This window comes from Leptosomus discolor, chromosome Z, assembly GCF_034619465.1.
Source record: "Leptosomus discolor isolate bLepDis1 chromosome Z, bLepDis1.hap2, whole genome shotgun sequence".
NCBI lineage: Eukaryota > Metazoa > Chordata > Aves > Leptosomiformes > Leptosomidae > Leptosomus > Leptosomus discolor.
Window position 1 is genome coordinate 21150960 of NC_141419.1, and position 14115 is coordinate 21165074.

Consider the following 14115-nt stretch of genomic DNA (forward strand, 5'->3'; position numbering starts at 1 on the left):
ACATCCATATTAACATTATACATAGTGATATACAGAGAGTCACACATCCAGTCATATAAGATTTAACTTTCATGGATTGTAGAGTCTTTTGAGTCTCGGCAAGAGCAGACACCGCATTACGTTTCAGCATGCAGCTGAAGTTTGTGTTTAAGGAAATTGAAGAACATCCTCTTACCTTCCACAGACATCCAGGACTGATGACGTTTTGCTGGCTTGTACAGGAGTTTTGTTGACACAACAGGCCCATCTCCAAGATGTAACTCAGCATTGATATCAATTATGAGAAAATTATGTCCACTGTCTGTGAGCCTTGGGGCATACTGTGGCACAGGAGGAACTGAGCAAGAATGCAAGAATTAAATCAGACTTTTAATTCCCTATATCAGTAAAACTCTGGTATCTGCCTAGATCTACAGGAAAATGGGAGATGTTCTTCGAAACTCCTACAAGGTAGACAGGGGTTTACACTCTAAAGCTGACAGTTCAGGTATTTCAACAAAAACTTTGTGTTTTCTTCTAATCCTTACCATCACATATTATTTTTTCAGTACACATAATTAGTATGTTGCTTATAAAGGGTCAGTTCTGACTGTAGATATTTATTTAGACATCTTGCAGTGCAGAGAACAGAAAGCTCTGCTTCTGTTAGAGTATAAAGCTGCCCTTAGAAGTAGAGAGGCAAAGACATTTGAAGAGATTCATGCTTTTACCTTTGACTGTAACTTGAAATGGTTTCTCTGTCATTCCTGCTACTGTCTGCACACTGCAGACCCAGGTTCCTGTATCACGGGGTTGGATTCGATTAATTGTAAACATGGCTTCAGAGCGATTACTGGTAACAATTAGGGCAGGCTGAAATGACAATAGACATACAGGGCCCGAAAGATGTGAGCATTTAGGAACATTACAATGACATTTTCTCACAGTTTAAGAACTCATCAATAGAAAGGGTCTACAATGGTCAATTCCATAGTCTCATATGTGCTCAGGAGCTCATGAAGTATCTCAGAATATCAAAATTTCACATTATGCTTGAAAATTATAGTGTGCATTAGCTACAGATAAAGTCAATATAAAAATCAGAGATAATAGGAAGCAGTTAATGAGGAGCCTACCCTTAGGACAGTTCCGTCTTGCTTCAAAAGTTTGAATTCTTCGGATTTAGGAAGAGGCATCCCAGTTGCTATACAAAAGGGCTTGAACTCGACGCCAGAATTGAGTTCTACAGGATCTAGTAAGTTTTCTATCTGAGGTGAAAGATCTGCTGAACCTACAGAAAAGTATTTTAATGTCAGCCTTCAAACAGAACTTTAGAAAGGCAGCAGAAAACCAGGTTTAGGTGTACAATGAGCATAGGCAGCATAGGTGTCCGGTTCTCGCTTCACTCGTGAGGGCATATGCAACAATCATGCTTACCAAAGTCAGTACTGTTGCATCAGTGTAAATATCATGTGAGAGGAACAAGGCCTGTGTCCACTCTTCTTTCTTTTCCCTTCCCCTCTCCTGTCTTTCTTGCTGACATTCTAATCACAGACAGTCTAGCTATGGCAAACTCATGCACATATTTTGTGCTGATTGTACAGTATCTATTTGCTCCTGATTTTATCTGTTTATAAAAGCAGTCAGATCACAACAGTGCAGTTTGGGTGGTTGGATCACAGTCTTATTTCTGTCTTTGATTTTGCTCTTGAAATCTTTGCAAGTTAACAGTAGATTTGTCACTTTATTTATCAAACAGAAATAATAGGTGCTGAGTGCACCTTATAAAATACTGTGTGCAAACCTTGCATGAATCCAAAGAGATTCTGAATGAGATATGTTCAGCTTTGCAAGCTTAACTCCGTCTCAGAGAGACAGAGCTCTTTTAAACTCTGGGGGGTCTTGGTGTCTCAGCCATCAATTTCAGATCGTGAGTCACATGGTAAGGAGTGTATGCAGATTAATAAGAGGTAGGTAATGGTAAAATACCATGAGCCTATCCAAAAACTGATCATGCAGGTAGGATGTGCAGCTTCTGTCAGTAATTGATATTAAGGTCAGTGTCAAATCCTATGGAGTAAGGTTTGAAAATCTACCTCTAATGAAAGCAAGATCAGATGAAATGGTAGCATACCAGCCTGCTGCATGCAGCATAGGAGGCAGAGGCTTAAAAACACTGTGTTGCAATAAAGATGTACAGAAGTGCCTGGGCCCCTGGAATGTAATTGACAGAACAAGGATACCAGACTGGAGTAGTAATGTTGTACCAATGTGAAGATCTGTTTCAGTTACACTGGGAAAAGCCGTTTACTACCGTGTTACCTTGCTTTACCTTCTTTTTCACATTGCAGACCATGCCATCCAAAAGAGCAGATGCAGCCCTTAAATCTGTCGCATATCCCTCGATTGTGACAATTACATTTCAGTTTGCAATCGGACCCATAAAAACCAGGTTTGCATTCTGCAAGTACATATGTTTCCAATTAGTGTAAAGGTACTAGAAAATGTCTTCCATTAGTTTTCAATTTCATGCATCAATTCTCCAGTAAGGTTTAGTTCCCTCTGTCGGCTTGAGTTTGAAACTATACATATTAGCACTAAATCATGCACAGAGCATCCTGAGAACACACTAATGTCAAAAATGTAGAGCACACCTGCCTGTCATTTGTAGACTAGATGCCTCTGTAGAAGCTTATTCAATCTCCAGTGTTTTTTCACTTACACTGTGGTAGTGTCCAAAGGCTTCATCAGAGTAATGTCAGCATTAAACAAGGTGGCACATTTTCACAAAGGAAGATGTGCTTCGTGTCCCAAAGAGATTGCAGTCGAATTGAAATGAACAAAGCTGATTATGCTCAATATCGCTCAGCAACACCTATATGTTTGGCACGGAATTGCTGAGTTTGACTTGTAGAAATACAGCAGGACTGCAGCTATTAGAGGAATTTTAACTTCTCAGTAGAACATCAATTCATTTTGCAGAATCATTTGAATGGTTTTCAAATTCACTATGTCCTTCTTCTGAGAATCTGACATGGTCCTCTGAGGTGGGTAAATATTATTATCCCTCTTTTACAGAATGTAAAAAATCCTGTCTTTCGCTCTCCTCTTTTAGTTCCTTTCTGTATTTCCTATATGCAGCACACTAAGGACTCCGCCATTCCTCGTATTTTTTATTGTACCTTTATCACATTCCAGTCCCATCCAACCTGTGGCACAAGAACAGCCATATGGATCTGGTAAACAGAACATATAGTTTCTGCAGCCGTAGTTTTCTTTACAGCTCTCTTCACATGTTTTGCCAAATGTATTGGCTCCACAAGCTATTAAAAAGAGAGAGGGAAAGAATAGCCCAACAGCATTAAGTCCACAAAAGAGCTAATGCTTCTAATGATACAGCTTTAGACAACAGAAAACATGAATTAAAATTAAAAAATAGCATTTTTACTATTCAAATACCAGATATATGAACATCCGTAACAACTTAAGCTACAGCTGCATTAATGGTTCCCAGCAGAAGCAAACATAACTTTCTCCCATGTGAGGATCCATCAGCAAAGAATCCATTGCTTAGAATATGTGGGGACAGAACTTCAGCAATAAGCCCTCTTTATAAGCCTTTTTAGTATAAAATGGATCAGCGGTTCCATGAAACTAAATATTCTTCTCAGAGGTCAGTGCATCTGAAACTGCCAAGCTCAAGGTTTCGCTTTTCCAGTAAGATCAGTGCTATTTAGAGTGCTTCAGATGTCAGCTATCCCGATAGCTTAGCTCTAGTATTTGCATCACTGGAGTTCAGTCAAAATTTTAGGATATATATTTAGCATTGAACCAAAAAGTTTCTTGGTGAGAGCAGAGCGATGTGATGCCTGCTGTAATTCTTCCAGAATCCAAACTAGTTGTCACAGACACAGATATGCACAAACAGACATATACTGTTGATATACACCTACAAAGACAAATTGCCCTGTGAGCACATTAGCAGCTTGTTCAGAGTAGCCAGGGAATATCTAACACAGGGCTACATTTCCCAGTGCCAGTGTATCCTTAAGATCTCCGGTTCTACCACGCATTTAACAGTCAGTCAGTAGCTCTAAGCATATTGATTTCAGGAACTTCATCACAGAACAGCCCGGATTGGAAGGGACCTTGAAAGATCATCTGGTCCAGCCTCTCGTGAGAAAAGTAGCCTAGATGAGATTATCTAGCACACTGTCCCAGTGCATATTGATCAAGAACAGTTGGAAACATTCATTTTCCCTAGCTATATAATCTCTACTAGGGGAAGAGAGGGAGAAGTTAAATCACAACTACAAGTACAGCCTTACTAATTAAGGGTTTGTCTCACTCAACACTGTCCTGTCTCCAGCACCAGCTGCAAATGCTGTAGCTATAAAGAGTAAAACACGGCTACTGCATTTGATGCTTCCCTCACTAACCTGCCAATTTCTGCTACTGAGAACAAATTAATAAGCAATATGTGAAAATAATATTTGCTTACCTTTCTCACATGTTTTTCCCATAAAACCTGGAGGACAGATGCATTCCCCAGTATCTTCATGACAAATGCCATTGTTCATGCAGGAAGGGCAGTGAGAGCTACAGGAAGGGCCCCATTTCTGAGCTTCACATCCTTTTATGGAAAAATATAATGACATATTTGTTGTCTGGTTATTCAGTAACCAATCGAGTAGTAAAATTCTTTTTAATTAAGACAATCAGTAAAATACACAAAAATATGATCCATATGGACCCCCTAAAACCCCAGCCAACTGACCTAAAGGAATAATTTCTTTCATTGTGTAAATGCCTCTGTTTCTCAATCGGAACTGCTGCATAATATGCAGTAATACCACCTAACATCTTCAAGGAAGAAACTGAAAAAGTATTTTTTGAAACTAGAGATATATTTTTTTAGTTTGTAAGAGTAAGTTTGGAAATTGACAAAGATGATGTATTTAAGATTTCTAGACTTGTAGCAGGGACAAAAGGTCCAGGCTTTACCTGGAGCTGGCTGTACTGGTAGGAAGCCACCAGGACCAAACTTGGCATTACTGGCATTGTACCAGCATTTGGCAAGTCAAGATTTTTTTTTCTGTAACAGTATTTTTCTTGGAAGTTCATTAGATCAGGTTCACATCTGTTGTATCTTTACTGTGTTCACTGTGTCTTTATAACAAAGATCAATCAACTGGTGACCTGTTTCTGGAAGAAATGGTCTAAGAGCACTCAGTTGTTTTAATGCCTGTCATGATTTTCTTTCTCACTTCATAATTTAAAAGGATACTACTACCATTAATCCTGGTAGTGAGAGTTTTGATACTGAACTTCACAGAAGCAAAGTTCAAGCTCTAGACAAGTTTGCTTGCATGACTTCATCATGTACATGCTTAATTATCCCTACAAGATGCAAAATTCTTTGAGCTGCTTTTGAAATCAGTGGGAGCTGAGCAGAGTCAATAATTTTGAGTATTTGGTTTGTAACAATGTTTCTCACGTCACAGACACCGACCTTCATGCCTTCCTCTAGGATAAAGCTAGGGCTGAGGACAAACTGGGAAGTCCTGAAGCAGTCTCACTAAAACTGATTAAGCTGGACTTGGATCAGTTTTTTCAGATTTCAGCAAGCATTTAATGAATCAACATGGCACTTGTAACTCTATCTCCTCCTTCTTCCAAAATGGAATTCTTACATGTGGATACTTAAAAAAAAAAGCCTTGCTAAAAATCATCAGTCTGTGTCTATAATGCTAATTCAAAGAAGGACAGAATATGTGTTTGAGCAGTGCTATGTAATCATCCATTTTCTTTATCATTAGTGTGTTCCCTACAGCTGTCTGAGACTATGCACCAGGAGTTTTGCCGATAGGCAAGATGAGCAAGACAAAAGCCTATTTCAAGGCAGCAGGCAGAATTTATGGATAAGTCTTCTGCTGTGCAGCTTGGCTCTGGAATAGAGAAGAGATGTTGGACCATTTTATTCAGTAGGGTGGCAGTAGCTTCAAAATCCAAATTTGGGACATTATATTGAATCATTTGTGACTCCTGCAAGTATCCTGTAGTTGTTAGCAAGTAAAATACGTTTTACCATCAGAAACTTTTTCTCCATAATGTAAAATATTTGAACAGCTATTTATTTTTACATATCAGTTTTATATTTCTATGCAATAGAATATAATTTTCTTTATATCTGATGAAAATGGACACAGCAGCATGAGCTACAAGACAGGTAGAATACTTAATGGGAAATATCCACCTGAATTATAAACTGGGCCTGTCACCCACTGGAAGGTGAACTTTTAGAGCTAACTAAGGCTGGGGTAGTTTGTGAAATTGCAATAATGTATGCTAAAGATAAACGGTGTTTGGATATAGCCCACTATGGAGAACAGAGACATTTGAAAATTTCTATTTTGTGCTCAGACCCACATCTCTTATTCATGGGATACTCACTGCCACCTTTTAGTTCATACTTACTTCTTCTTTGAAAAGCAGAGATGCGGAGAAGAGAGCTAGCTGTCCTGGCAATAGCTAAGATGAATTGGACTTAAGTCTGATTTTTTTTTTTTCTCTCTCAGCTGCTTAAATCAGTATCAGCTTGTACTAAAGTTCCTTGGGAAAAAATGTCTTCTGACATAATCTGCTGGCAGCTTATGTATGCCAAGAAAGATTTTGTCCCTTATTTGGGCATAGTATAAGTTTCATTTCAGATGCATTATGAATTTAAACAATTAATCATCAGTACACATTAATGGAACTTACGTCTTACAATAAGCCTTGTGTAAGCAGAAGTAAAGAGGTTTCCTCCTATATATCTGGCAGAGTAAACTCCTGCGTCCTGTGGTTGAACTTGAGGATAGGAGACTTCCAGCTCCCCCGGCACTTCATGCCTGGGCACAGAGTGGATGAAGGAACCTGGGGAAGGAGCACACAGATACAATAGACAGGAGTCATTCACCCTCTACAGACAGAAGTGAGTTTGCATTAGTTACTGAGGAAGGACAGCTGGGATGAGCTAAGCTACAGAATCTATTTATTAGTAATGAATTTGCTGACAGCTCTTTATCTATACTAGTTTTTGATAAATAGTGAGGTGCAAATAAAAAGGAAGCTAGATCTTGGATTTAGTAAATGAATGAGACAAAGAACTTTATGTTCAGCATTGCTTTACAGGAATGTCGCTAAGAGTTCGGTGGTTAAAAGTGTTCATTTTGTTTCTTGGCCTTTCCTGAAGTGAGGGGTGACAATCTGTAAGGAGTTTAGTGTGACTGGAAAAAGCCAAATATCAAACACCAGCCAGGTCCTCTTTAATCTGAGTAGCACAAAGATTTACTTAGCAGAACAAAGCAGGAAGAACACAGCACAGCTTTATCTTTTCTTCCCAGACTTAACATGTTTCTGTCTCTTCTATTTTTTTTTTTGGCAACAGAGCCTATCTGTTATTCTAGGTTTGTTGTAGGTGGACATACATGTTTGCCAAGTAAGGCAATAGCATTTGATGTTCTCCTATCCCTCTAGATCACCAAGAAAAATGTTTGGACATTGGTTGCTGTCAAAGAGAAGCTGCATCCATTGGACCTCAGGATGCCTGGAGCCCTTCCTCCTTCCACTCCAGTCTGTTAAAGCAAGGCTGATGCAGCTGGCTAATGCCAGGCCCAGCCAGCTATCACCAAAACATAAATGCACATGCTCAAACACGCCGTACTGACAAAACCAGCCACAAACAAACCCACACAGCAGAACTGTGCGTTTACAGGTACTGCGTGCACACATGGGGCTCAAATACACAGGAACAACCCAGACAGCCTGATCCTGTTCTCACTTGCCAGCTACTCAGGCTTGCTGGCAGATCTCATTCACTCGCATACCCAAAACTAGGTCTTAGCTGGCCTGGACCTACAGTCTGTCTAATAGCTGGCTCTCAGACCTCTTATTCTACTCACTGGTTAGCATGGCTTGAAGTTCACTAATGTCATACATGTACACACACACATGCATACGCACATGCAAATGGGTCTCTGAGGTAACTGGGCTTAGACACTTCGTCTCTCCAGTTGCTGGACCCAGGCATACAAGCCCCTTTGACACTGGCATGTGTTTCCAGTTACTAGGTGTCAATACTCTTGTGCCTTCTAGTCTGATCTGAAGGTCACTAGCAGATTATACATATGCATACCAGATAGAGAGAACACTTATGTTGAAGAATAATAAAGAATAGTGTTTAATAAGATCAAACCAACTGTAGTTCAGTGCTTGGCCAGACCAGTGGCACCTTTTACCTGCCTCCTACACCATTTTCCCATGCTTGTTCTTTTCCCATTCACTTTGAGCCCTCCCTTTCTCCTGTTTGGCTCTTTCTCTAAATATCCCATTATTTCACACATGCTCACAGTCCCCATCAGTCATGCCATAATAAGTTTGGTCTTTCCCCCTGAGATCCACAATAATTCTGGTTACCATTTCTTACACCTGCAAAGCTGAAGCTAATCAGTTGTTCCCTCAGCGTTCCTCTAAAGCTGGAGAGCTCTGTCCTTTGATGTTTTCTCTGTTGTCTGCTACTCCTTAGGGCTTGTGTGTCTGTTTTTATTTATGATTTCTCTTGTTTCTTGTCTTAGTCTTTTATGTTACATGACCATTAGCCAGATGATACTCCCACAAATCAAATGCCCTTACCTTCTACATCCCCTTACAGTTACAATGATAATGAAACGACTATTTTCACTTTGCTGCAATAATTTAGAAGGTAAACAGTGTCAGGCAGGACCTTTACTGTCTGTGATCATACATACTACCATACTATCAACTTGACTATAGTCAACTTTCAGGCAGCCTAGAAATGTAAATATTTGCTGAGGATCATAATCAAAACAGCAAAAAGATTGGGTCAGTTTAGCCCATGACAACATGTAACAGTTCTTCAAGAAAACAGGGCCAAATAGAGCAAAGAATGAAAGGGATTTGTTCTGAAACTGTGGGGCTTTTTTTTACATATCTTTTGAGTTACAAGCTGCAACTATTAAGAAAGCCTGATGCTTTCAGTCTGTTAGCAAGGTTGAGTTTTTGTGGCTTTCCACAACGTGTTTTCCACAATGGCATGTGTAATGCTAATGTTCTTAGAGCAATCTTGTTTAGCAGAACAGTTTCATTCTCTAGACAGCCTTCGTGAGGGTCTGCAAGGGTGGACTGGTACGTTAAATAACTGAAGCAAAAGATTGCAATGGTTAAATATAGCAGGACAAGTATTTTCTCTTCTTTGCCATCTGCTGTATCATGAATCCTCAAGGATGCTACTTCAGCTGCAATCTCAGTGGGGAACTTAGCCTACTGTCCAAAGTCATCGTCAATTTGAGGCTTTTTGCCAGACTTTCAGTTGGAATCCCAGCTAAGGCAGCACCATGATGTCAGCACTCCTGCTTTGACATATCAGCTGGTTCTTGTATGAGAAAATGCTGACAGGAGATCAAAAAATTTCCCTGGGGACCCTGAAAGGACAAGTGATGACAAATTTTCTCCACTGCTTATTGCTATAACTGAAACTCTGAAGAGCGAAGAAACAGGTCTTTAAGAAACTCTGCTTTGCATATTGTCTTTTTAAAAGACAGCTTTTGGTTATTTTTCTCTTCCAGCCTGTAGAAAAGTGCTCCAAGTATTCAGCAACTGCAGTTGAGGCTGACCCACTGCATGTATTCTTTTGCAGTGTGCTGGCGCTTCCTTACCTCATCTTGCTTTATTTACTCCCTGTATCCTGATAAGCTAGACCATCAGTAGACAAAGATGGACCAGTACATTGTGTGTGCTTTCCACAGCTACGATTTGTTGGGGTCTAATGTTCTGATTAAGTATGAAAGCGCTGTGAGTTTTAGTGAACAGTATTTTGCTACATTTCTATAGGTGGTAGATAGCAAACTGCACTTATTTCCAAGTGTCGAGCAGCACACAGCTGAACACTGAATTATGTGCAATTCAAGGGCCATGTTAGATAGAAAAGTTAGTGTCATAAATTTTACAACCTGACTAATTTTTGTAGTTGAATGAAATAATGATTAGATTTTGTTGACAGTCTTTCCTTTTTAATAGCAGATTCCTAGTGCTTAATTTTTTAGCCTGAAGAGCATCATGGAAGCCAAACAACCTCTAAAAGCCATTTGAACAAGGAAAGATATGCACTGGAAAATCAGTAGAAATGTGAAGAAATATGCAGTAATGATGCCTTCACAGTGGCCCAAAAAAAAAGATGCTAAAATGCTAAAATCAGCCAGGCAAATATATGAGGGAAAAATAGAAGGAAATCAAAAAGGAAAATAAGAAACAGAGCAAAGATATAAACAAAGGATTTGACATTCTAGTGGAAGAGAAACAGGACAGCTCAGTATATTGGGTATGGCAAATGACTCCTTTAGGGAACATTAAATGCTTGAGAAATTATGTCTGCTCCAGTTGCACATCATGGGCATCATCAGCAATGACCTTAAAACACTTGGCACTTGGCTAAGACCATGATGGCAGGAAGAGAAAAGACAAGAGAGAAAGGTTAATTACCATTTTTGTAGATCACTGCATCTTCCTCTTTTGCTGCCATTCTGATGAAGGAAATATTCACATGCTCCCCCTTATTTGCTGTAACAGTTAAAGCCACCGGGTGGAATGAGGCTGAAAACAGAACAGGACAGAAGTATGGGGTAAATAGCAGCACTTATTGTCTCTATCTGTTCTCTGGGCTGAAAGCTGAGCATGGGTTACAGCATGACCCTGACTCAGATTTTGACATTCAAATTTCCTTAGAGCACACACTGACTCTTTGTCACCAGCAACCTCATCTGTATGGTCTTTGGCAGAGGCAGAGGACTCACCTATACTCTGAAACAATAGACTGCCACTAGAACTTGGGTAATGAAATTAAAAAAATATATAAATAATGGATTTTGGCTGAGTAACTGGAAACACTTCCTAACTAGGAGCTCTGACTGGCTGTGAAACACTTTCCCAAGTTTCTTCATCCCTTGAGACACTTTTAAAGCCGAGTGGATAAAGTACTGGAAAATGTATCCTAGGGAACTGGCACACAAATACCCTAAGTGACTCAGTCCTTTTCTGTTTAAGCTTTATGATGCAGAACAGTCAAGATAGATAGATAGTTCAGGAGACCACAGTCATGAAGGGCCTGGGGAGATGTGGTAAGACAGAGTAGGTCCGTGCTTGTGTTGGTTCACGTGCTCTAACACTACTACTGAGAGTGTTGGCTTGCACTAGGCACAAAAGAAAAAATATTCACACCCAGTGGTACTTTTACCAAAATATTCTCATATGAAAATGTGACTTAATTAAAATAAAAATTCTGTGGGAGGAACTTCCTAGATTGGTGATATTTTTCAATGTTCCAGTTGGGAAATTGAAATTCATTTTCCTGCTTAAACAGAAAAGTATTTTTATACATAATTTTATAGTTCTTGTTTTAAGAAAAACAACAAAGTCGTTGATAGAGAGATTTTCGCAAAATGTTTGCCTTTTCCTTGTCATTAATAGTGGAAAAAAAAGATCAGAAGATAATTAATGAAATGACAGAAAAATCTCAAGGAATAATACTTTTTGAAATCAATTAAACAATAATTTTAATTGCAACATTCCTTTGAAACAAGTTAGAAGTTAAGGACACTTCCTTTCATTTAGTTGGAAAATTCCAAAGGAAAGCTGTGAAGTTTTTTGAAGGGAAATTCAGGTTTTCTTATTGTATTTAGCTCTGAGGTTTTGTGTCATTGATATGTTATATGGCCAAAAAAAAAAATAAATTTACAGAAACTCTTCTAAAATTAGACAAAGTTAACTTCCACTGTTCAGCTCTTTATCTGAGTGAGAATGTTACACCTTTGTACTTTCCCTTTTAGAACACCCAGGGATTCCCCTGAGGCATTGATTTTCTTCAGCCCCTTTTCTCTTTCTGTTTTTGAGGATGTTTAGCCTTAGAGTTCCTCCTGTGCAAGTTCCTCTTGGGTAAATCTGTCCTGCATTTTGTTTTTGTTCAGCTCCTGAGAGCCTGCTTCTGCTGCCACCTGCCTCCCCAGCAAGGTGAGTGGGACCCTTCCAACAGAAAGACCCACGTGAGCCTCAGCTGGAAGGAATCCTTGAAAAGCCATTCATGCTCCTAGTTGGCTCTGCATTTACATAGGTTCCATTTCTATTAAAGTCACATTTATTTCAGAGGGAGTATTTTGTTTGAGGAACACATATACAAATTAGTACAAACTGTTAGACAGCTTGTTCATAGAAAATTGCCATTTACCTATAGTCATGCCTTTTTTTTTTTTTGGTTCATTTACACAGAGCATGGGGAACAAATAAGAGGAGTTAGAGATGGGTGCACATCTACAAGGCTATCTCACTGAGACACGGTGATATAGCTCCTATGGCTGGAGTGTGGGAGTAGATGGGTATAGGCTCTTTAGGAAAGACAGTCAGGGGAGAAGAGGAGGGGGTGTTGCCCTTTATGTCAAAGACCAGCTGGAGTCCATGGAGCTTGGCCTGGGGATAGATGAGGAGTTGACCCAGAGCTTATGGGTCAGGGTTAGAGCAAAGGCAGGGGAAGGACGAGGATGACCGAGCCGACAAGGCCATCTATAGACAGATAGAAGCAGCTTCACATTCACGAGCCCTAGTCCTCATGGGGGACTTCAATCACCTGGACGTCTGTTGGAAGGAAGGCACAGCAGGGCACCAGCAGTCCAGGAGGTTCCTGGAATGTACTGATGACATTTTCCTTCTCCACGTGGTAGAGGAACCAACGAGAAGGGGTGCCATGCTGGACCTTATTCTCACCAACAAGGAGGGGCTGGTGGCTAACATGAAGCTCAAGGGAAGCCTTGGCTGCCGTGACCATGAGATGTTAGAATTCAAGACCCTCAGGGCAACAAGGAGATTGCACAGCAAGCTCACTACCCTGGACTTCAAGAGAGCAGACTTTGACCTCTTCAGGGATCTGCTTAGTGGAGTACCACGGGATGAAACCCTGACGGGGAGAGGGGCCCATATTCAAGGACCACCTCCTCTGAGTCCAGGAGCAATGCGTTCCAAAAAAGAGGAAGGCAGGCAAGAATTCCAGGAGGCCTATGTGGATGAACAGGGAACTCCTGGACACAAAGACAAAAAGAGAATTTACAGAAAGTTGAAGAAAGGACAGGTAGTCTGGGAAGAACATAAAGAACTTGTCCGAGCAGCCGGGGATCAGGTAAGGAAAGCTAAAGCCCAGATAGAATTAAATATGGCCAGGGACATCAAAGGTAACAAGAAGAGCTTTTATAGGTACGTCAGTGAAAAAAGGAAGACTGTGGGCCCTCTCTGGAAGGAAACAGGAGAACTGGTCACAAGAGATATGGAGAAGGCTGAGGTCCTCAATGACTTCTTTGCCTCAGTCTTCACGGGCAAGGGGTCCAGCCGCACTGTCCAAGTTGCAGAAGCCGAAGGCAGGGACTGGGAGAAGGAAGATCCAGCTACTGTAAGTGAAGAGCAGGTTCGTGACTGTCTAAAGAACCTGAAGGTGTACAAGCCCGTGGGACCTGATGAGATCCATCCAAGGGTCCTGAGAGAACTAGCAGACCAAGTTGCCAGGCCACTTTCCATCATATTTGAGAAGTCATGGCAGTCTGAAGTGCCCACTGACTGGAAAAGGGGAAACTTCACCCCCATTTTCAAAAAGGGAAAAAAGGAAGAGCTGGGCAACTACAGGCCAGTCAGTCTCACCTCTGTGCCTTCCTCCTGAAGGCTCTGCTATGGCGCACGGAAAATGAGGAGCTGATTGGTGGCAACCAACATGGCTTCACCAAGGGAAAATCCTTGACAAATCTGCTGGCCTTTTATGATGGAGTTACAGCATCAATTGACAAAGGAAGAACAACAGATATCATCTATCTGCACTTGTGCAAAGCCTTCAACACTGTCCTGCATGACATCCTGGTATGCAAATTGGAAAGACATGGATTTGACGGATGGATTACTCAGTGGATAAGAAATTGGCTGGAAGGTCACACTTAAAGAGTTGTGATCAATGGCTCAGTGTCTGAGTGGAGACCAGTGACAACTGGTGTTCCTCAGGGATCGGTACTGGGACCGGTGCTATTTAACATCTTTGTTGGCGACATGGACAAT

At 40.6% G+C, this 14115-nt stretch overlaps 1 protein-coding gene across 1 annotated transcript in view; it reads right to left on the reverse strand.

Moving 5' to 3' along the window:
• The window catches only part of TEK (TEK receptor tyrosine kinase), a 42794-nt gene that overhangs the window by 11141 nt on the left and 17538 nt on the right, over positions 1-14115 (reverse strand). Inside the window, exons 4-11 of the mRNA XM_086480045.1 lie at positions 10519-10629; positions 6742-6894; positions 4481-4612; positions 3162-3302; positions 2312-2440; positions 1116-1270; positions 711-852; positions 176-337 (exon numbers count right to left, since the gene is read on the reverse strand). Coding sequence (XP_086336171.1) covers positions 176-337; positions 711-852; positions 1116-1270; positions 2312-2440; positions 3162-3302; positions 4481-4612; positions 6742-6894; positions 10519-10629 — 1125 coding nt within the window. The remainder of the gene's footprint in view (positions 1-175; positions 338-710; positions 853-1115; positions 1271-2311; positions 2441-3161; positions 3303-4480; positions 4613-6741; positions 6895-10518; positions 10630-14115) is intronic.